This window comes from Papilio machaon, chromosome 7, assembly GCF_912999745.1.
Source record: "Papilio machaon chromosome 7, ilPapMach1.1, whole genome shotgun sequence".
Classification (NCBI taxonomy): Eukaryota; Metazoa; Arthropoda; class Insecta; order Lepidoptera; family Papilionidae; genus Papilio; species Papilio machaon.
Genome location: NC_059992.1, coordinates 1,770,576 through 1,787,153, shown reverse-complemented (window position 1 = coordinate 1,787,153; position 16,578 = coordinate 1,770,576). Strand labels below are relative to the sequence as shown.

General features: G+C 34.6%; 1 protein-coding gene across 1 annotated transcript; it reads left to right on the top strand.

The window, feature by feature from the left end:
- The first annotated feature begins 4,782 nt into the window (after positions 1 to 4,782).
- LOC106709997 (cytochrome P450 4C1) lies at positions 4,783 to 14,524 on the top strand. Its single transcript, XM_045678796.1, has 9 exons — positions 4,783 to 4,936; positions 7,716 to 7,825; positions 10,383 to 10,473; positions 10,926 to 11,114; positions 11,408 to 11,784; positions 12,627 to 12,695; positions 12,955 to 13,123; positions 13,470 to 13,649; positions 14,364 to 14,524. Exons 1-9 carry the CDS (start codon positions 4,783 to 4,785, stop codon positions 14,522 to 14,524), a joined length of 1,500 nt encoding a protein of 499 aa, XP_045534752.1.
- The last annotated feature ends 2,054 nt before the right edge of the window (positions 14,525 to 16,578 follow it).

Genomic DNA, 16,578 nt, shown 5'->3' with positions numbered 1-16,578 from the left:
CTTTATTTAAGTAATATATTTTTTTCTTATAATTTGTTATTTTTCAGTGCGTATTTTAGAAAGAATGTATGACAAAAATATTGTCAACATAAAATTGTAGATATATTTATTGTATTATTAATGTAATTAAAATTAAATTTAAATGAATAGTTTCTTTATTGCTAATATCAAGGAATAAAGTTCGACACATATTTATACATATTATATTAATTATATTAAATGAAAGACTTGTTTATTAGCTGGCAAATAAAAAAGATAATTCAGAAAATGACAGAATATATATTGTATCATTATAACGCAAACCTCTTCAGAACGCGCCCTTAAGTGCCATCAGCGCGTCCCTAGGAATGCACCTCAACCGGCGGTGATTCCATCGCGCCTGCGCGACTAGGAACGCGGGCGCACTCGAATAGACGTGAGTGTACATATGTAAAGTGTTATTTTCAAGTTGATTTCAAAATAACCATTATTAAAATTGTCAAACTAACAATCGGCGTTTTACTTCAAATAACCCAAAAACATGAACATTAAAAAAAAATTCTGGTTTTATAGTGAATTTGAAGTTCGATTACAAATTTCCTTAATTCATATGAGGACGGAAATAAGACAAAGAAAAGGATTTCCCTATTTAATATGTGTGTACTTCAATTCAAAACTAATTTAGAATGCAGCGGATAACCTCTCATCCTTTAAACAAAGAAAGAATTATCAAAATCGGTATTCAAATTGAAAATTAACGAACTAATACATCTTAGCGTGCCTTTAATTCCGTGCAGCCGCGCGCCGCAGTAGCATTTTTCGGATGCGCGTAGTTTTTTTAATCAATTGATATCTTCCAAACTATTGGTCAGAATTATATACATATATGCTATTCCGGACTTTTATTTAGCACACTTAAAAGGCTACAATTCTTACATACATCATTTTTATGTAGGTCCTATAGTTTAGCCTACTCAAAATCTAACGTTTCTTAAGATTCTCCCACCAACCACCATTATATATATGACTCTTTGAACGTTCCTTAAGAGTCGCTCTCCAACCCCCATTATATATTTGACTCTTTGTTCTCCTTAGTAGGATCCTATAAGAGTCTCCCACCAACCACCATCATTTATGTGACTCTTTGTCTCCTCTAGGACTATACTGTAAGAGTCAGATATTAAAGCTTTGATTAAAAAATTAATTAATAAAAAATCAATAGTCACTTACATGTAGCCACGTCTTGTTCCTCCGAGTATCTGCTTCAGACTGATGGTCAGAATGACGAGCAAGGGTTTATATAAGCTCAAGTCTTATCCCCACCACGATTGAGTCAACACAAGTTTTCTTTATGAATAATTGGTCAGTCCACCAATTATCATTAGTACAATTATGTGTGACACTTTCTCCTCCTTAGGACGTTCCTGTAAGAGTCTCCCGCCATCCACCATTATATATGTGACTCTTTGTCCATGTGAGGACGTCTTTTAAGAGTCTCCCACCAACCACCATTATATATGTGACACTTTGTCCATCTTAGAACATTTCATCAGAGTCTCCCACCAACCACCATTATATATGTGACTCTTTGTCCATGTGAGGACGTCTTTCAAGAGTCTCCCACCAACCACCATTATATATGTGACTCTTTGTCCATGTGAGGACGTCTTTCAAGAGTCTCCCACCAACCACCATTATATATGTGACTCTTTGTCCATCTTAGGACGTTTCTTAAGAGTCTCCCACCAACCACCATTATAAATATAAATTGTTTTAATTGCCATAATTGAACTGGAGTCAATTTTTAACAACTACCCAACCATGTATGTTACAATAACTTGTCACCGTTGATTAACTAGTGATATGCTTGTTTACGAAGAGTTAAATCTATCCATACGAATTGTTTTTCAAACGATTACAATTTCAACAAAGTCTCAACGTAAGTGCGTCGGGTGCAAGAACGCCAAAGGTAAGTACGGTTGCACTAACACGACAAAGTCGGACAACAGTAATATCCTGTTGCGTTCTTCTGACCAGAGTCCTCTTGATAACATCATCCCGTCGCCAGGAGGCTCCAACGACAATATCACCTTACGTTATAATACCACAGCATGTGCCAAAGATTGTGAAAAACTTGAGTATATCACTGAACGTTCTTAGCGGAATATCATGAAGAATGAAATGGCGGAGATGCTAAAAATTTTATCCAACAACATGTCACAGAACAATTCGTGATCGTCACCAATAATGTATGTAAAGCAATGGAGAAGATTACTTATGCCTTGGAGATTTTTAACTCGCGGATACCAATGTTGAAGAGCGGGTAGCAATTATCGAGAAACGTCTAGATATTTAATATTAATCGTAATGACTTGGCAGCTGTTGAATATCTTCAAGCAGAAATTAATCAACATGAACAAGATAGATAAAATTGTTAGTTTTTTTCTTCAAAAATTTAATTTTAATACAAAAACAATTTTTAAAGGTTTATTTTTAGATTTATACTATAGTTTATAAGACTTAATTAAGAATTTAATCCATTTCATACTAAACATCATAATGAAACATTGCATTAATTACGTTGTGTTTTTTGTAGGTAGCTATTTCATAAATGGTGGTTGTGGTGACTCGAACGTGTAGGCGACTTGACTTGAGCCGAGTTTATATAAAGCCTTGCACGTCAGTCTGACGGCCAGACTGACGGAGACACGCGGAGGGGCAAGAAGTTGCTGCAAAGTACTGGTGTTCAGTGCGTCATGTTGGGAAGTCAACATGAGGAGATGGAGCCTCCAATTCTACCTAAACTTTAAGGAACCCATGTACCCTAAAGTAACACAATAATCGTTGGGAGGGCTCTCTTTTCCTACATATATTATTGTAGTCTTTGGTCAGTTGAGTCGAGTAATCGAAGCGATATGGTTGGAGAAGGATTTTAATTGTACTGCGAAGTAGTGGATTGTGAAGGCATTGTTCAATTGTCATTGAATGAAATGGAATTCCCAATTTTCAACAATCCATTCAATTTTGAAGCTTCACAGGCACCAGTTCATTTGCAAATAGACTTGATAGATTTTCAATCGGATAGAATTTTGAAAGAAAAATTTAATGAGATTAATGCCCGAATACTGAAACGTCACTTAAATATGTAAGAGCGTCTTAAATTATAAGACCACGCTTAAACTCCAATATGGAATTTTCGTAAGTCAGTTAAAGACGCATCTCAACTTTGATGCCACTCAAGTCGTACCATGCTTAAAGGCCACTGAATATCACATTTCTTATACTGGATCGTCACTCAACGACATTTTGCTGTCAAAAGAACTGTCATGTCGACTTAAGTACGCCAACAATTTAAGAGTGGTCGCGGGCTATCTTAAAAGTGAAAATCTAAGGTGTTAACATGTCTGCTTCATCATAATCATCGCATTCGGACAAATAAAATTCTTATGTCACAATGTTCGTTCCCGTATTCCTCCGAAATGGCTTGACCGATTCTCATGAAATTTTGTGAGCATATTCAGTAGGTCTGAGAATCGGCCAAAATCTATTATTCATACCCCTATAAAGTTTTTTTAACTGCGCACGAACGGAGTCGCGGGCGACAGCTAGTATTTATATAAAAATGCCGACTGAACGAGAATATATCGAAATCGCAAATAGGTTTGTAGCGACATCTGTCTGCGCCCGCTTAAACTGCTTAAAAAGTGTCTTGATGATATTATGATTTATTAAAATTTTATTAATTTAAACTTGTCAAAACATAACGCCAGATGCTTTCCATTCTACAAAAGTATGGTCAAATTTTTTAATTTTTTTTATTTAAAAATACTTTAAACAGAAAGGATATTTTTAACAACCTTCTTTGATTTTTGATTATTTAGTATTTTTATTTTAAATTTCTTTACTATTTGGGAATGAACACGTCTTACAACTATAGGTTGTCCAAGCCATGCTGCGTGAAACGGATACGTAAAGTGAATTTTAAGAAAACGTAATCGAGAACAAGTATTTTTTATACACTCTTTGACCGAAAACAAAGGATGTTGCCATGACGTAAAAATAATACGTCTACTTACGGAATCACGCGCTTACATGTCTTGATTTGCGTTTGTGTATACCACTTAAATTTTGACGTCTGTTAAATTGTAAGCAATGCTTACGAAAGGAGATATTTAAGTAACGTTTCAGTATTCGGGTATAAAGCTCTTACATTTTATACACAATGTTTCAAGAGTTTGGATAATTAACCGGAATTAGCGGAGGTAGCACCTATTTATGTGAGCAGATGTTTTCCGTCATGAAAATAAATAAGAACAAACATCCCACAAGAATGAACATCTCCAATCAATTCTTAAAATAACTACAACGAATATGATAGGTACCTGACATCAATGAGCTTGTCAAAAACAAGAGAAGTCAGGTATCTGCTTCTTCGAGCTCAACATAATTACCTACCATCTTTTATAACTTTGATATTATTTTTAACAACCGTATATTATGTATTTATAAAATTTAATAAATAAAATGTTATAATAATTCAGTTCATTTTTTTTCAATCTGGCCCACCTACGAATTCAAAATTTAATGTATGGCCCTCTGCAAAATTGAGTTTGACACCTCTGACATAGACGAAACCTGGGCGGGTCGCTAATAAGAGGTCGTTCGTATATGTTTCTTAGACTATACATAACCTGTTCTTGAATGCAACAAGTTTTTAGCAAATAAAAATTTAAATATTTTAGATGTATAAAAACTGAGAAAAACGCACAAGGGTACTTATCTAGTTTCTGCAGTGCACCAAATATGTTTGTTTATATTTTGTTAACGATTATTATGTTTTTAATACTTTTACATATATATTTTCGATATAGTCGTGAAGGTAAACTTATGGCGAAGATTCCTGGACGGAAGGGGCTAACCTTTTTTGGAAATGCTTTCGAATTTTTAAAGTCTCCCGGTACGTTAATTTAATTTTTATGTTCGATAACAACTATTTCAACTATTATTAATATTATAAATGCGAAAGTAACTCTGTCTATCTCACTTTCACGCCAATATTACTAAATCGATTTAAATGACATTTGATACACAGATACTTTAGAGCCGGAGAAAAGACAGGCTACTTTTTAATGCGAAAATGGGTTGTAAGGGGTTAAAAGGAGTGATGAAAAGTTGTATGAAAAGTTTGCTGTCATTTTTACAGGTAGAATATTGAAAATTATTTTTTTAGGCTGTTAATTTGATATAAAAATATGACATTCAAAGTTTGTAAAAGTTTTACTTTTAAGGGTGTAAAACAATAATATGGAATAGGGGATGAAAGTTTGTATGGGAATATGTAAGGTTTACGTGAATGTTTTGTTGTAATGTTTAAGTAAAATAATTTGCCTAAATAATTAAAAATGGTACCATAAGACAGTACAGTACAGACAGTAATTCAGGCGGACGAAGTCGCGGGCACAGCTAATATTAAAATACTTTACTAGGAACTCTTAGGCTCGTCGAACACAGGGCAACGTAAATCTTCGAAACCCAGAGATTTTATTCGCCAAGCGACTTGCGCAATACGGTGTTGTAAAGTTTCATACACAGGCACCCGTTGTCGACAATATATCGCAGAACCATTTGCTAACCAAGCCAACCTGTTAGTCAAGATAGTCTTGAGAAAAGCCGCTGCGATTTTCAAGATGGCGGAACAAAACTATACAATTGTTATATAGTCGCTATGCCTTTACTGACAGAAAAGACAATGCGCGTTGATGTTTCCACGTTGTGAGTACTTTTTGCAACGCAGTACTAGTTTTAAAGGTTTACGTTGCCCTATGTATGAAAGGCCTTACACCTCCTGACTAGAGTGGCGAGACAGTGCCCTCGACCGAGCTCTCGGTATTTGTGACAAATAGTCGTATGCTTGGCCGAGCGCCCAGCCTTGTAACAGGCCTAGACCGTCACTGAAACCATCGCCTACCCAGCCTCCCTATCTGGGCAATGTCTAGCACGCCGACTGGACATGCACACTCGGCGACCACTCACCATTCCGTGTGTATCCGTTACTTTGTACCACGAATGTGTGTTCTTTTAGACTATGTTTTATATCTGTGCCAATTTTATCATGATCCGTTGAGCCGTTCCGGAGATACCTTCAAACAAACATCCAGCCATCCATTTATCCATTCATCCATGTAAACTTTCGCATTTATAATATTAGTAACATATGTACTAGACTAACTCGCCGCAATTTTAAAATTATGTACAAACACTCACTCAGCCACAGCGCTGTAAGCGTTAGGTATAATGAGGCTAATGTGGGAGGCGAATTTAATTATTACTTTTACTCAGAGCTGGGCATTAACTCGTTAATCCGTTATTCGTTAATTAACGAAGTTAACATTTTGCTTAACGGATTAACTTTTAAGTTAACTTCAAAAAGTGTTAACGCTTTTGTTAACTTCCGTTAATAAAAGTCCGTTAATCGTTAAATTAGAAATTTGGAGACGTGCTGTCATTTTGTTTAAATAACGTGCCACGCCACGCTCGTAAGTTCAACTATGTTGGGCGACTGCCGGCGACTCGAATGGTGAACCAACGAGTTGATAATTGATATATGTGAAGTTCGCGTGCAAGTGTGATGCATCAGAACGTCCGGGAAAGACGTGACCAACAGGACCAAAACAAAAGAAGGTTCGAAATAGTATATTTCATTACGAGTATATAAAAGCATGAGTATGTAATAGCCCTCATTCCGAACGCTCTTCGCCCCTGCAATACGCCACTTTTTGAGCAACTGTATTAAAACACTTTTTACTCGTGCCTTCTCTTTCCCAACTGTAAAAATGATGTCTATTAAAAAGAAAAAACCAACCACGAAGTTTTTACAAAATAAAAAATCAACGAAGTTTTTATTATTCATGCAAATATTTCTAAAAAGAAGCTCCTAATTTGTTACAATATCAGATTTAATGATTTGATTCAATGAATTAGGTTACGTTTCATTTTATTTTATCTCATTAAATTTCATTTTCATTTCATATCAATAAAAATAATCTACTGAAACCTTGGCTGTTTGGGCATGGTTCCCTTTGCCTACCCAGAATGGGCGAAGAAAACAAAAAAAATCTTTGTTTGTATTCTTTTACGGTTGGCGCCATTTTTCAAACATTTTAGTTAGTTGAGTTTATTGTGTTTTTAGCCGACTTCAAAAAGAAGGAGGTTATCAATTCGACTGTATTTTTTTTTATAATTCTAATAAATTGCTTATTTTTTTCGCAACCGTATTAAAATAGTTGTTTAGTACACGTGCGGAACTGTCATTACAACTGGTTCCTACTGTCAACCCTCACCTTCGGCTGCGCTTCGGCTCGGGTAGACATTTGTCGGAACTCTTTGCAATGACAGGCTTTCCGCACTCGTAATGAAATATACTATAATGCATTCATTCTTGTCTCTAATACTAATGTGTTATAGAATGTACAGTCAAATTACTATTTTAAACAAGTGTCGCCACAATAAGTGCGAAATTAGTATGTATAATTTTGGTATGGTTAACTGTTAACGATTAACTTTAACTTGCGTTAAATTTTCGAGAATTTAACGCTTTAACGATTAACGAAGTTAATTTTTTAATTAACGGATTAACGATTAACGAAGTTAACTTTTCGATTCACTGTGCCCACCTGTGCTTTTACTGTAATCTATCTTTGAATATACACACTTAATGTTTGTTTAATTCTGTACAGAGGAAACGTTTCAATTATTGCGCAAGACCAATAAAATATATGGTGATTTCAACAAGCTTCAAGCTTTTGATATGAGAGCGATTAACATTTACAATCCAGATGACGTTGAGGTAGAGTATGTATTAATCTATATAAAAGCCTAGAAACTTTGAAATTGTAGATACTTCTCTGTCTGATTTTTCCAAATTCATCCCCGATAGATCTAATGCTAAAAAACTTGAGAGATGTCAAGGGACACCCGGATGGAACGAAGTTCCTTTCGATTAATTAGTGAAGGAACCAATGTTTATTCTATGAATAAAAAACTTAAGTCTTCACAAGAAGATACTTTAATGACAAGACAAATTAAAGAGAAAATTAAAATATTAGATTAAATATAATACATAAAAACTAAAATATATCATTAAAAGGTGTCCCTTTAGGCAAGGTTCCGAAGATACTGGCAGCGTTCCCCCTTTGAATGGCTAGACTAATTCTTTGTCCGAGGTAGCTGCCAGCTCTTCGGTCTCCTGTGATGTCGACTAACCTTTTTGCTGTTTCTTTAAAAAGCCTTCTAGCGCTAGGACCCCACGGACCAAGGGTCTCGACACCGAATGGGACAAATTCATATTCGGAGCCGAGACCCCTGTATTTCAAGTAAGACCTTCACAAGAAGTACATTTTATTTTATGAATTTTCGTTATATATTGTCACGTCGTTGCCATGGTGAAGTAGCGCTCATTCGTCGTTAACATACTTACTATAGCAAAAAGTGTCGTGACAACTTTTCGTAAGAATTTTTTCCGTCTAGCCCCCTTTCACAACGCGCGATAAGGAACTTCGTTCCAAAAGATTATGGTTATTTAAAGTAGAAAGGCTTGTATTATTTTTTTTTTAATTAACCAGGGCGAGCAAGGTACACTTTACTAAGAAACTTAGAAACTAAACTCTTTCAGATTTCCAAATTTTGGGCACAGGAATTTCATTTTATTTCTAGGCATGTTATCTATCGTAAAAATCCTATTTTATACTTAAAACTCGTGGTTGAAGTTTTCTTTTTTTACATTATAAGGTTGCAAACGAGCATGCCGCCACTAGAATTCGCAGAAAAAGCAAGACTAGGAAGTGCTTTACGCCTGATACTGTGTGGTCTTGGTATTTTACCGGGCGACCCGACCAATTCGTGCACCCAACAAACGTTGATGCGAAATCGACCACTTTTAAATAGCAAGATTCAATGATCAGAAAGTCTTAAAAATAAATTCGATAAAAAATTTAACATAATATAACTTTTTTTCTCAAAAAATATTATATTATCATCGAAAAAAAAGATGTCGGCTGAAATATACATTATTGACGGTCGAGTTGGCGATTGTAGCTTTTCTGCCCTACCCCTAGAGTATTTATGAAAAGCCGGAGGCGCGGAGGGGCTGCTCATCCCATAGCGCCGGAGACGTTGCAAATTTCTCTTGTTACTTTGTTACTTTTAACTTTGGCTAAGTAAGTCCTTAGATATAATGGTGTTCGCCATAAAAGCTACAATCGCCAACTCGACCGTCAATAATCTATATTTTAACCAAGATGTCTTTTTACTAATCTTCAACTCAAAGTATCAACAGGATTGAGTCGGTTCAATAATTAGATTTATCTGAAATAAATTGAGCAACGTCAATAACACCGAATAATATTTATGCTGCAAATCAAAATATTTCATTTTCAAAATATTTACGTGAGCGCACATACATAGAGTTGGTTATATATGTACTCCCCGCGCATTAGCTTCACCTCAGTGTCAGCTTAGCATATTATAAATGCGAATGTTTAGAGAGATGAATGAATATTTGTTAGAAGGTATCTCCAGAATGTCACAACAAATCTCGTATATAGTCATGTGTGGCATATATAGTCGGGAAGAAAACATAAACTACTTTTTTTTTATTCGCGCGGACGAAGTCACGACAAAAGCTAATTATCTATACATATATAACTTAGAAGACACAAGTAATTTCTCTAACACATATAATAAAATTTGTGTGTCTCTATGTAAAATCGAAACAAAAAACACATTTCGTGAACGTGATGTATTATATTATAAGCTACTTTGTTAATTCTGTGCTGATGAAGTAACTAACGGCCAACCACTAGTCATTAATAAATTGACGCTTAGTATTTTGTTTCATTGTTATTAACTTTATCCTCACTAAGAAAAAGTAATGACTACATATTTAAGATGTTGTATATATTCTACACTAGCTGTGTCATTTAAAAAACGTCATATGGTCTACATGTTCTTCTAGGCTATGTTCTACGTCTGTGCCAAATTTCATCAAGATTCGTTGAGCCGTTCAGTAGATACCTTCAAACAAACGTCCATCCATCTATCAATCTAAACTTTCGCATCTATATATATAAAAGAAAGTCGTGTTAGTTACACTATTTATAACTCAAGAACGGCTGAATCGATTTGACTGAAAATTGGTGGGCAGGTAGCTTAGAACCAGGAAAGGGACATAGGATAATTTTTACCCCGTTTTCTAATTTTTATTCCGCGCGGACGGAGTCGCGGGTAAAAGCTAGTTTATAATATTAGTAAGAAGTAAGATTAGGTAACTTTTTTCTGATTGCAGAATAACGGTATATGTATTTTATAACATTTTGACAGTCTGTATAAGATTTGTTTTATTACAGAAATTACTTTCATCGAACCGTTTTACTAAGAAATACCTGCCTTATACATTTTTGGCTCCCTGGCTTTCTCAAGGATTAGTTTTAAGCAATGGTATGTTTTATTTAATTCCGCTTTAAGAATAGTTTATGGGTTACTTATCGTTAGAGCAGATTTTTTTTAAATAAGTTTTACGACCACTAAGAGATTTTATTAGTGGCCGTAAAACAACTCTGTGTGACATTTTGTGTGCTTTAATAGAAATTATTTCAGAGGGCCTAGTACTAAAAATTCGAGAAAGTAATCGTAACGTCATCGACAAAAATTTGTATTGAGGCGATGACTTCAGTAGCAGTATTACGCTCTCATGAAGCAACTGCCGAGCGTATGTTGTTCGTACGATTCTGGCTTAGGTCTAACTGAACCTGTGACTTGTACTCGTACAGCGTATCGGACGTAAAATCTCAAACAAAATTTGACATATATTTTGTCGACCACGTTACAAAAACGCATATCGAAAATATTCGTATAGAAAGATAGACTCTCTGTATATCTTTTATTTTCAGGGGAGAAATGGCGAAAACGAAGAAAATTGCTTACAACTGCCTTTCACTTTAATATTCTTAAACAGTTTGTACAAACCTTTGTTCATGAATCGGAATTCTTCTTTGATGAGTTAGATAAAGAAGAAATTGGTAAAGAAAAGACTGATCTGCACCCATTGCTATCGTGGACGCTGCAAAAGGTTATGTTTGGTAAGCTTACGTAACAAATAAAGCCCAATCTACAACAGAAAGTTATAACATGATTGTATAGATTAAAACAAAAGCGTTTACATAATAAGTTAGAATACAGTTTAAATTAATAGTCTAAAAAGGTTCAAAAATAATAGATTTTATTAATGAAACGTATATTTAAAGTTTAAAAAAATTACGTAGTACCTATGTACCAGTTAACCACACTTCTCTAATGAGAATTAATCTAGATTAATATCTAGGTTATTTCACAGACTCAATATAATATCTGCAATAAATGCTCTAATTTTCAGCAACTGCATTCGGCATAACAAAACATGAAGATTTGAAATCTGTGACAAAAATATATTTCGATTCGGTCCTATCGTTTTGTAATACTGCAACGTATCGTGCGACCAGACCTTTACTGTACCCTGATATAATTTTTAACTTAACTAAAACAGGAAAACAACAAAGGAAAGATATCGAACACTTACATAAACTTACTCATAGTATAATACATGAAAGAAAAGAGTTTATACGGAATAATAATGTAGTCGAAAATGATGATTATGAAATAATAGGACAGAAAACTAGATCAGCAATGCTAGATTTGTTACTTGAAAAGGAAAAGGAAGGTGAAATATACTACGATGGAATAAGAGAGGAAGTGGATACATTCACATTTGGGGTTTGTGCAAAAACCTTATTATCTCCCTGACGTTATCCCACTCATATAGGGTCGGCGCACCAGTCTTTTGTCCTCCTCATCGATCTATCTTCCGTCATCTCAATCGTGACTCCCTTCTTGATCACGTTTCCTTTCACGCAATTCACCCATCTCTTCCTAGGCCTACTTCTACCAACAACAATAGTCATGTATCAAAAACTAATTTATGTTCATTAATAAAACCAAAAAAAAAACAGACATGACACTAAAGAATACGAATTGTATGTCACCGCACTTATCAAAATAGATTCTGTCTTTTAGGGTACAGGTGCTTCATTATCATCATCAGCTCACTATACCTCCCCACTGAGAGGCTCGGAGCCTACCCCATGTTAGGGGTGACTAGGCCATTGTCAACCACGCTGGCCAAGTGCGGGTTGGTTGACTTCACACGTATCATTGAATTTCTTCTCAGATATGTGCAGGTTGCATGACGATGTTTTCCTTCACCGTAAGAACGTCAGATATATGTACATATGTAAATCGAAAATCGAAAAACACATAGCGGCATTCGAACCAAAGACCTGCAGATTGCAAGTCAAGTGCTTAACCTCTAAGCTACCGACGATGGCGCTACAGGTGGTTACGATGGTATTAAGATCCATAAATCCACATATATGAGTTGGTTGAAACAGGGCATATCATCTTTCTATGTTTATTTCACAACTTTCTCTTCCCACTTTTTAATGTTAATACAGACAATTGATTAAATATTTGTTTGTAAACATACTCGTATATTCACCTGATTGTATTTCATTCTATTGTAAATGTTATTTGGTTAGAAGTTCGGTATAATATTCCAGGGTCATGATACATGTGCTGTGGCGCACAACTTTTTGATTATGAGAATCGCAAACGACCCAAGAGTACAGGTAAACAATTAAACTCGGTTAAATAGTTTAAAAAAAATGTAAAACCAAACGATTTACATTTTTTGCCGTTTGGTTTTTTATATTCTTTGTTTTTGCCATAGTTTAAATGAAATTATTTTGCTATAATATTAATCTAAACTTTAATGGCTTCGAATAATTCATAATATATACTATTTCATATTAGAAACAAATCTTTCAGTTCGATTCCTCATATCGCGTGTTCCCATCTTAACATTTAATTGTTTGACAATTCATATAGGATTTGATTTATGAAGAACAGCAAAGAATATTCGGGGACAGTTGCAGACCGCTTACTATAGAAGATTTGAACGAGATGAAGTATCTAGAATGCTGCATCAAAGAATCGCTGAGACTTCATCCGAGCGTGCCTGTTATTGCCAGATACATTACAGAAGACGTCATCCTTAGTGAGTCATTACCCGTAAAATTGTAAACATAACTATAGAAATGATATTCACAAGAACCTAAAAATTTTAATAGATATCAGGTATACATTTCAGAAAAATAGTAATAAACGTGTTATGGAATAAAACGAAGACTAAGGTGGTAATTAAAATGAATCAGGACATAAACATAGGTCATGTCTATACAATATTAACTTAATTCTTTAACGTGCTAAAGTGTTCATTAGATTTAGTGGATTTTAGTGTGATTGCAGAAAAAAGAAAGTTCTCTTCTTCTATGTGTGCCAAAACTGAGTCGGGTAGCAATCCATAAATAAGGACAAAAGCCTTATTTCATTTATTATTTTAGGTGGACACACAGTACCTGCGAACAGTATTATCTTAATCCATATTTACGATTTGCATCGACGTCCAGAAATATACCCTGAACCTGAGAAATTTATACCAGAACGTTTTCTACCTGAAAATTCAATAAATCGACATCCTTACGCCTACATACCATTCAGTGCGGGACCCAGAAACTGTATAGGTTTGTATTAAAAAATAGGAACTGCCTACCTTACATACCTACCTTATAAGACTATTTACATATCAAATAATTAAATGCTTAAAATGTTTAAAATGCAACATTCAATCAGGCATTTCATTTCAATTTTGTAAACGTGCTACGTAATAATAAAGATCAGGTTTTGATTATTATAAAATGATGCGATAACAGGAGTCGCCAAAACAGATTTTACCTTACTACTACATAAGTTTTACATTTAAATATTATTAATTTGACTTCTTTGTATGGATTCGCCATCATAATATTCGACATATATTTTGCTTATTAATTGCTTGCTTTTAACATTAGTATTCTTTATTTCGTTTTGCATAGCCAAAAAGTATAATGTCATGAACTGCTCATGTCTTATTATTAAGACACGAGTTTATACATATTAATATCCATGAAGTTGACAGAGTAAATAACACTACTTTAATTCAGCATGTTTTGAAGTATTCTTCTAGATTTCTACCTTCGATTTACCTTAACTGTAATCCCCTGGCTTTCCCTATTTCCCCAACTTTCCTTTGTTAATAAATTGAAAAGTTATGCATTACGTATTGTTATCGGCCACTCAGGCAGATTAGTGAATACTAATTTCCGATGTCGGATACCAAACATCCCGTAACTTGCTTGTTGGTTTGCCTTCGTTTCTTACAAAGTCTTTATTTGATAAACTCAATTTGTATTCCACAGGACAAAAGATGGCTATGTTAGAAATGAAAACCTACATGTCGGGATTGATGCGTCGCTTCCGACTGCAGCCCGTCACTAGACCAGAAGACCTTGTCTACAAATTAGACGTTATGTTGCGAACAACAAAACCTATTTACGTGAAACTATTGTCAAGAAAGTAAATTGAACATTGATTGTTTCAAATAAATTAAGAATATTAATCCTTATCCTTCTTTACTTAATAAATACAAAAATTACTCTGTCTTTCTGCCGCACTTTCACGCCAAAACTACTGAAGTTTATTATCCTGAGAAAAGACATAGACTACTGCGAAAAAAGGTCTGTAAAGTGTTAAACGGGGGGGTGAAAAGTTTGTATGGATATATGTAAGGTTCGTTTGACTGTTTTGCGACAATAGATACAAATTTAAGAGTGAGGAAAAACATAGTGAGGCAAATATTTACGAAGAGATACAAAGATGCGCGTAAAGTTCACTACAACGTTCACCGTACAATCGTCTTGGTACTGGGCTGCCGTGATTGACTAACACATAGCCATCCCTTAATTAGGATGTCTATCCTCGAGACACCTGTCAAAGAGCAAAGTGGGTTGTCCCCACTTTGCTCTTAATCGATAGAGTTAAATATATTTGAACAAGATCTAAAGTTCATCAAATGTTAATTAACTGGTAATGTGCATAATATGTTCAAGTGAATTCCCCATTAACCATCCAGCCACACAATAAATATTTGATTCTTCGCACAAAATATGAAATGCCGTCTTTGGGACGAATTTACAAAACTAAAGTGATATTGTTTTCGTAGTTCCCGCACCTGTGTCATATTTGATAGCCACATATTTATTTTGCACTAGCTGTCGCCCGCGACTCCGTCCGCGCGCAGTTAAAAAACTAAATTAGTAATCTGATTTGTTCTTCCAGACTATGTTCGACATCTTTTCCAAATTGCATCAAGATCCTTTGCGCCGTTTCGGAGATACCTTCGTACAAACATCCATCCATCCATCTAAACATTTACATTTAAAATATAAGTATGATTAGTATGACGATTGCACATATTTTATTAAAATTTAATACTTTTTAAATTTTTACTTTTACTGCCTGCGAAACCGTGGTATTGCGACATCTTCTGACATTAGATATGTAAAATAGACGACAAAAAGACCCTAGTTTAATTAAATAGAGTAAGTTGTAAAAAAAAACGTCTTTTTAAATTTTCCTTTTTTTTCAATGTTTTTCTTCGTAAGTTTGATTTCCTTATAAGTAGATACCGCTTATTTTTAAATGACTTCCTGCAGTTATCGTACTATCGTCGCGTTATTTTATTATTAACTTACAAACTTACTTAAATCTATATATATAAAAGAAAGTCGTGTTAGTTACACCATTTATAACTCAAGAACGGCTGAATCGATTTGACTGAAAATTGGTGGGCAGATAGCTTAGAACCAGGTAAAGGACATAGGATAATTTTTACCCCGTTTTCAATTTTTTATTCCGCGCGGACGGAGTCGCGGGTAAAAGCTAGTGACTTATAAATTTTATTGTTTGTGATGTATACATATTCTGTTAAAAAGCTGCCTGTCTATTGCGACCCTTACTCCATTACAATCTCTGTTGATATTGTATATTAGCAATTGACCGCAATTTCGTCCGCGCGGGATTAAAAAAACTTGAGAGGTGTCAAGGGACACCCGGATGGAACGAAGTTCCTTTCAATTAATTGGTGAAGGAACCAATGTGAAGTCTTCACAAGAAGTACATTTTATTTCTATGAATTTTCGTTATATATTGTCACGTCGTTGCCATGGTGAAGTAGCGCTCATTCGTCTATAGCAAAAAGTTTCGTGACAACTTTTCGTAAGAATTTTTTCCGTCTAGCTCCCTTTCACAACGCGCGATAAGGAACTTCGTTCCAAAAAACTAAGAATAAATATAGCCCATGTCATCCTCGTATTATGTAGCTTTCCAACAGTGAAAAAAAATTTAAAATGGATTCTGTAGTTTCGGAAAATATTCAAACAAATTATACTGAATTGCTTCAAATTATTTACGAAGCAAGCAGTCAAGCCAAGTCTACTGCTGTTTTTATACACGAAAATTAATTAGTAGTTTTTGACAATTTTTTTTGTACAAAATATCCAATAAATGTTCTACATTAATTGTCAATTTTATCTACTTTATGTTGTAATTTGCAAACATTTAATACTAGGTTAT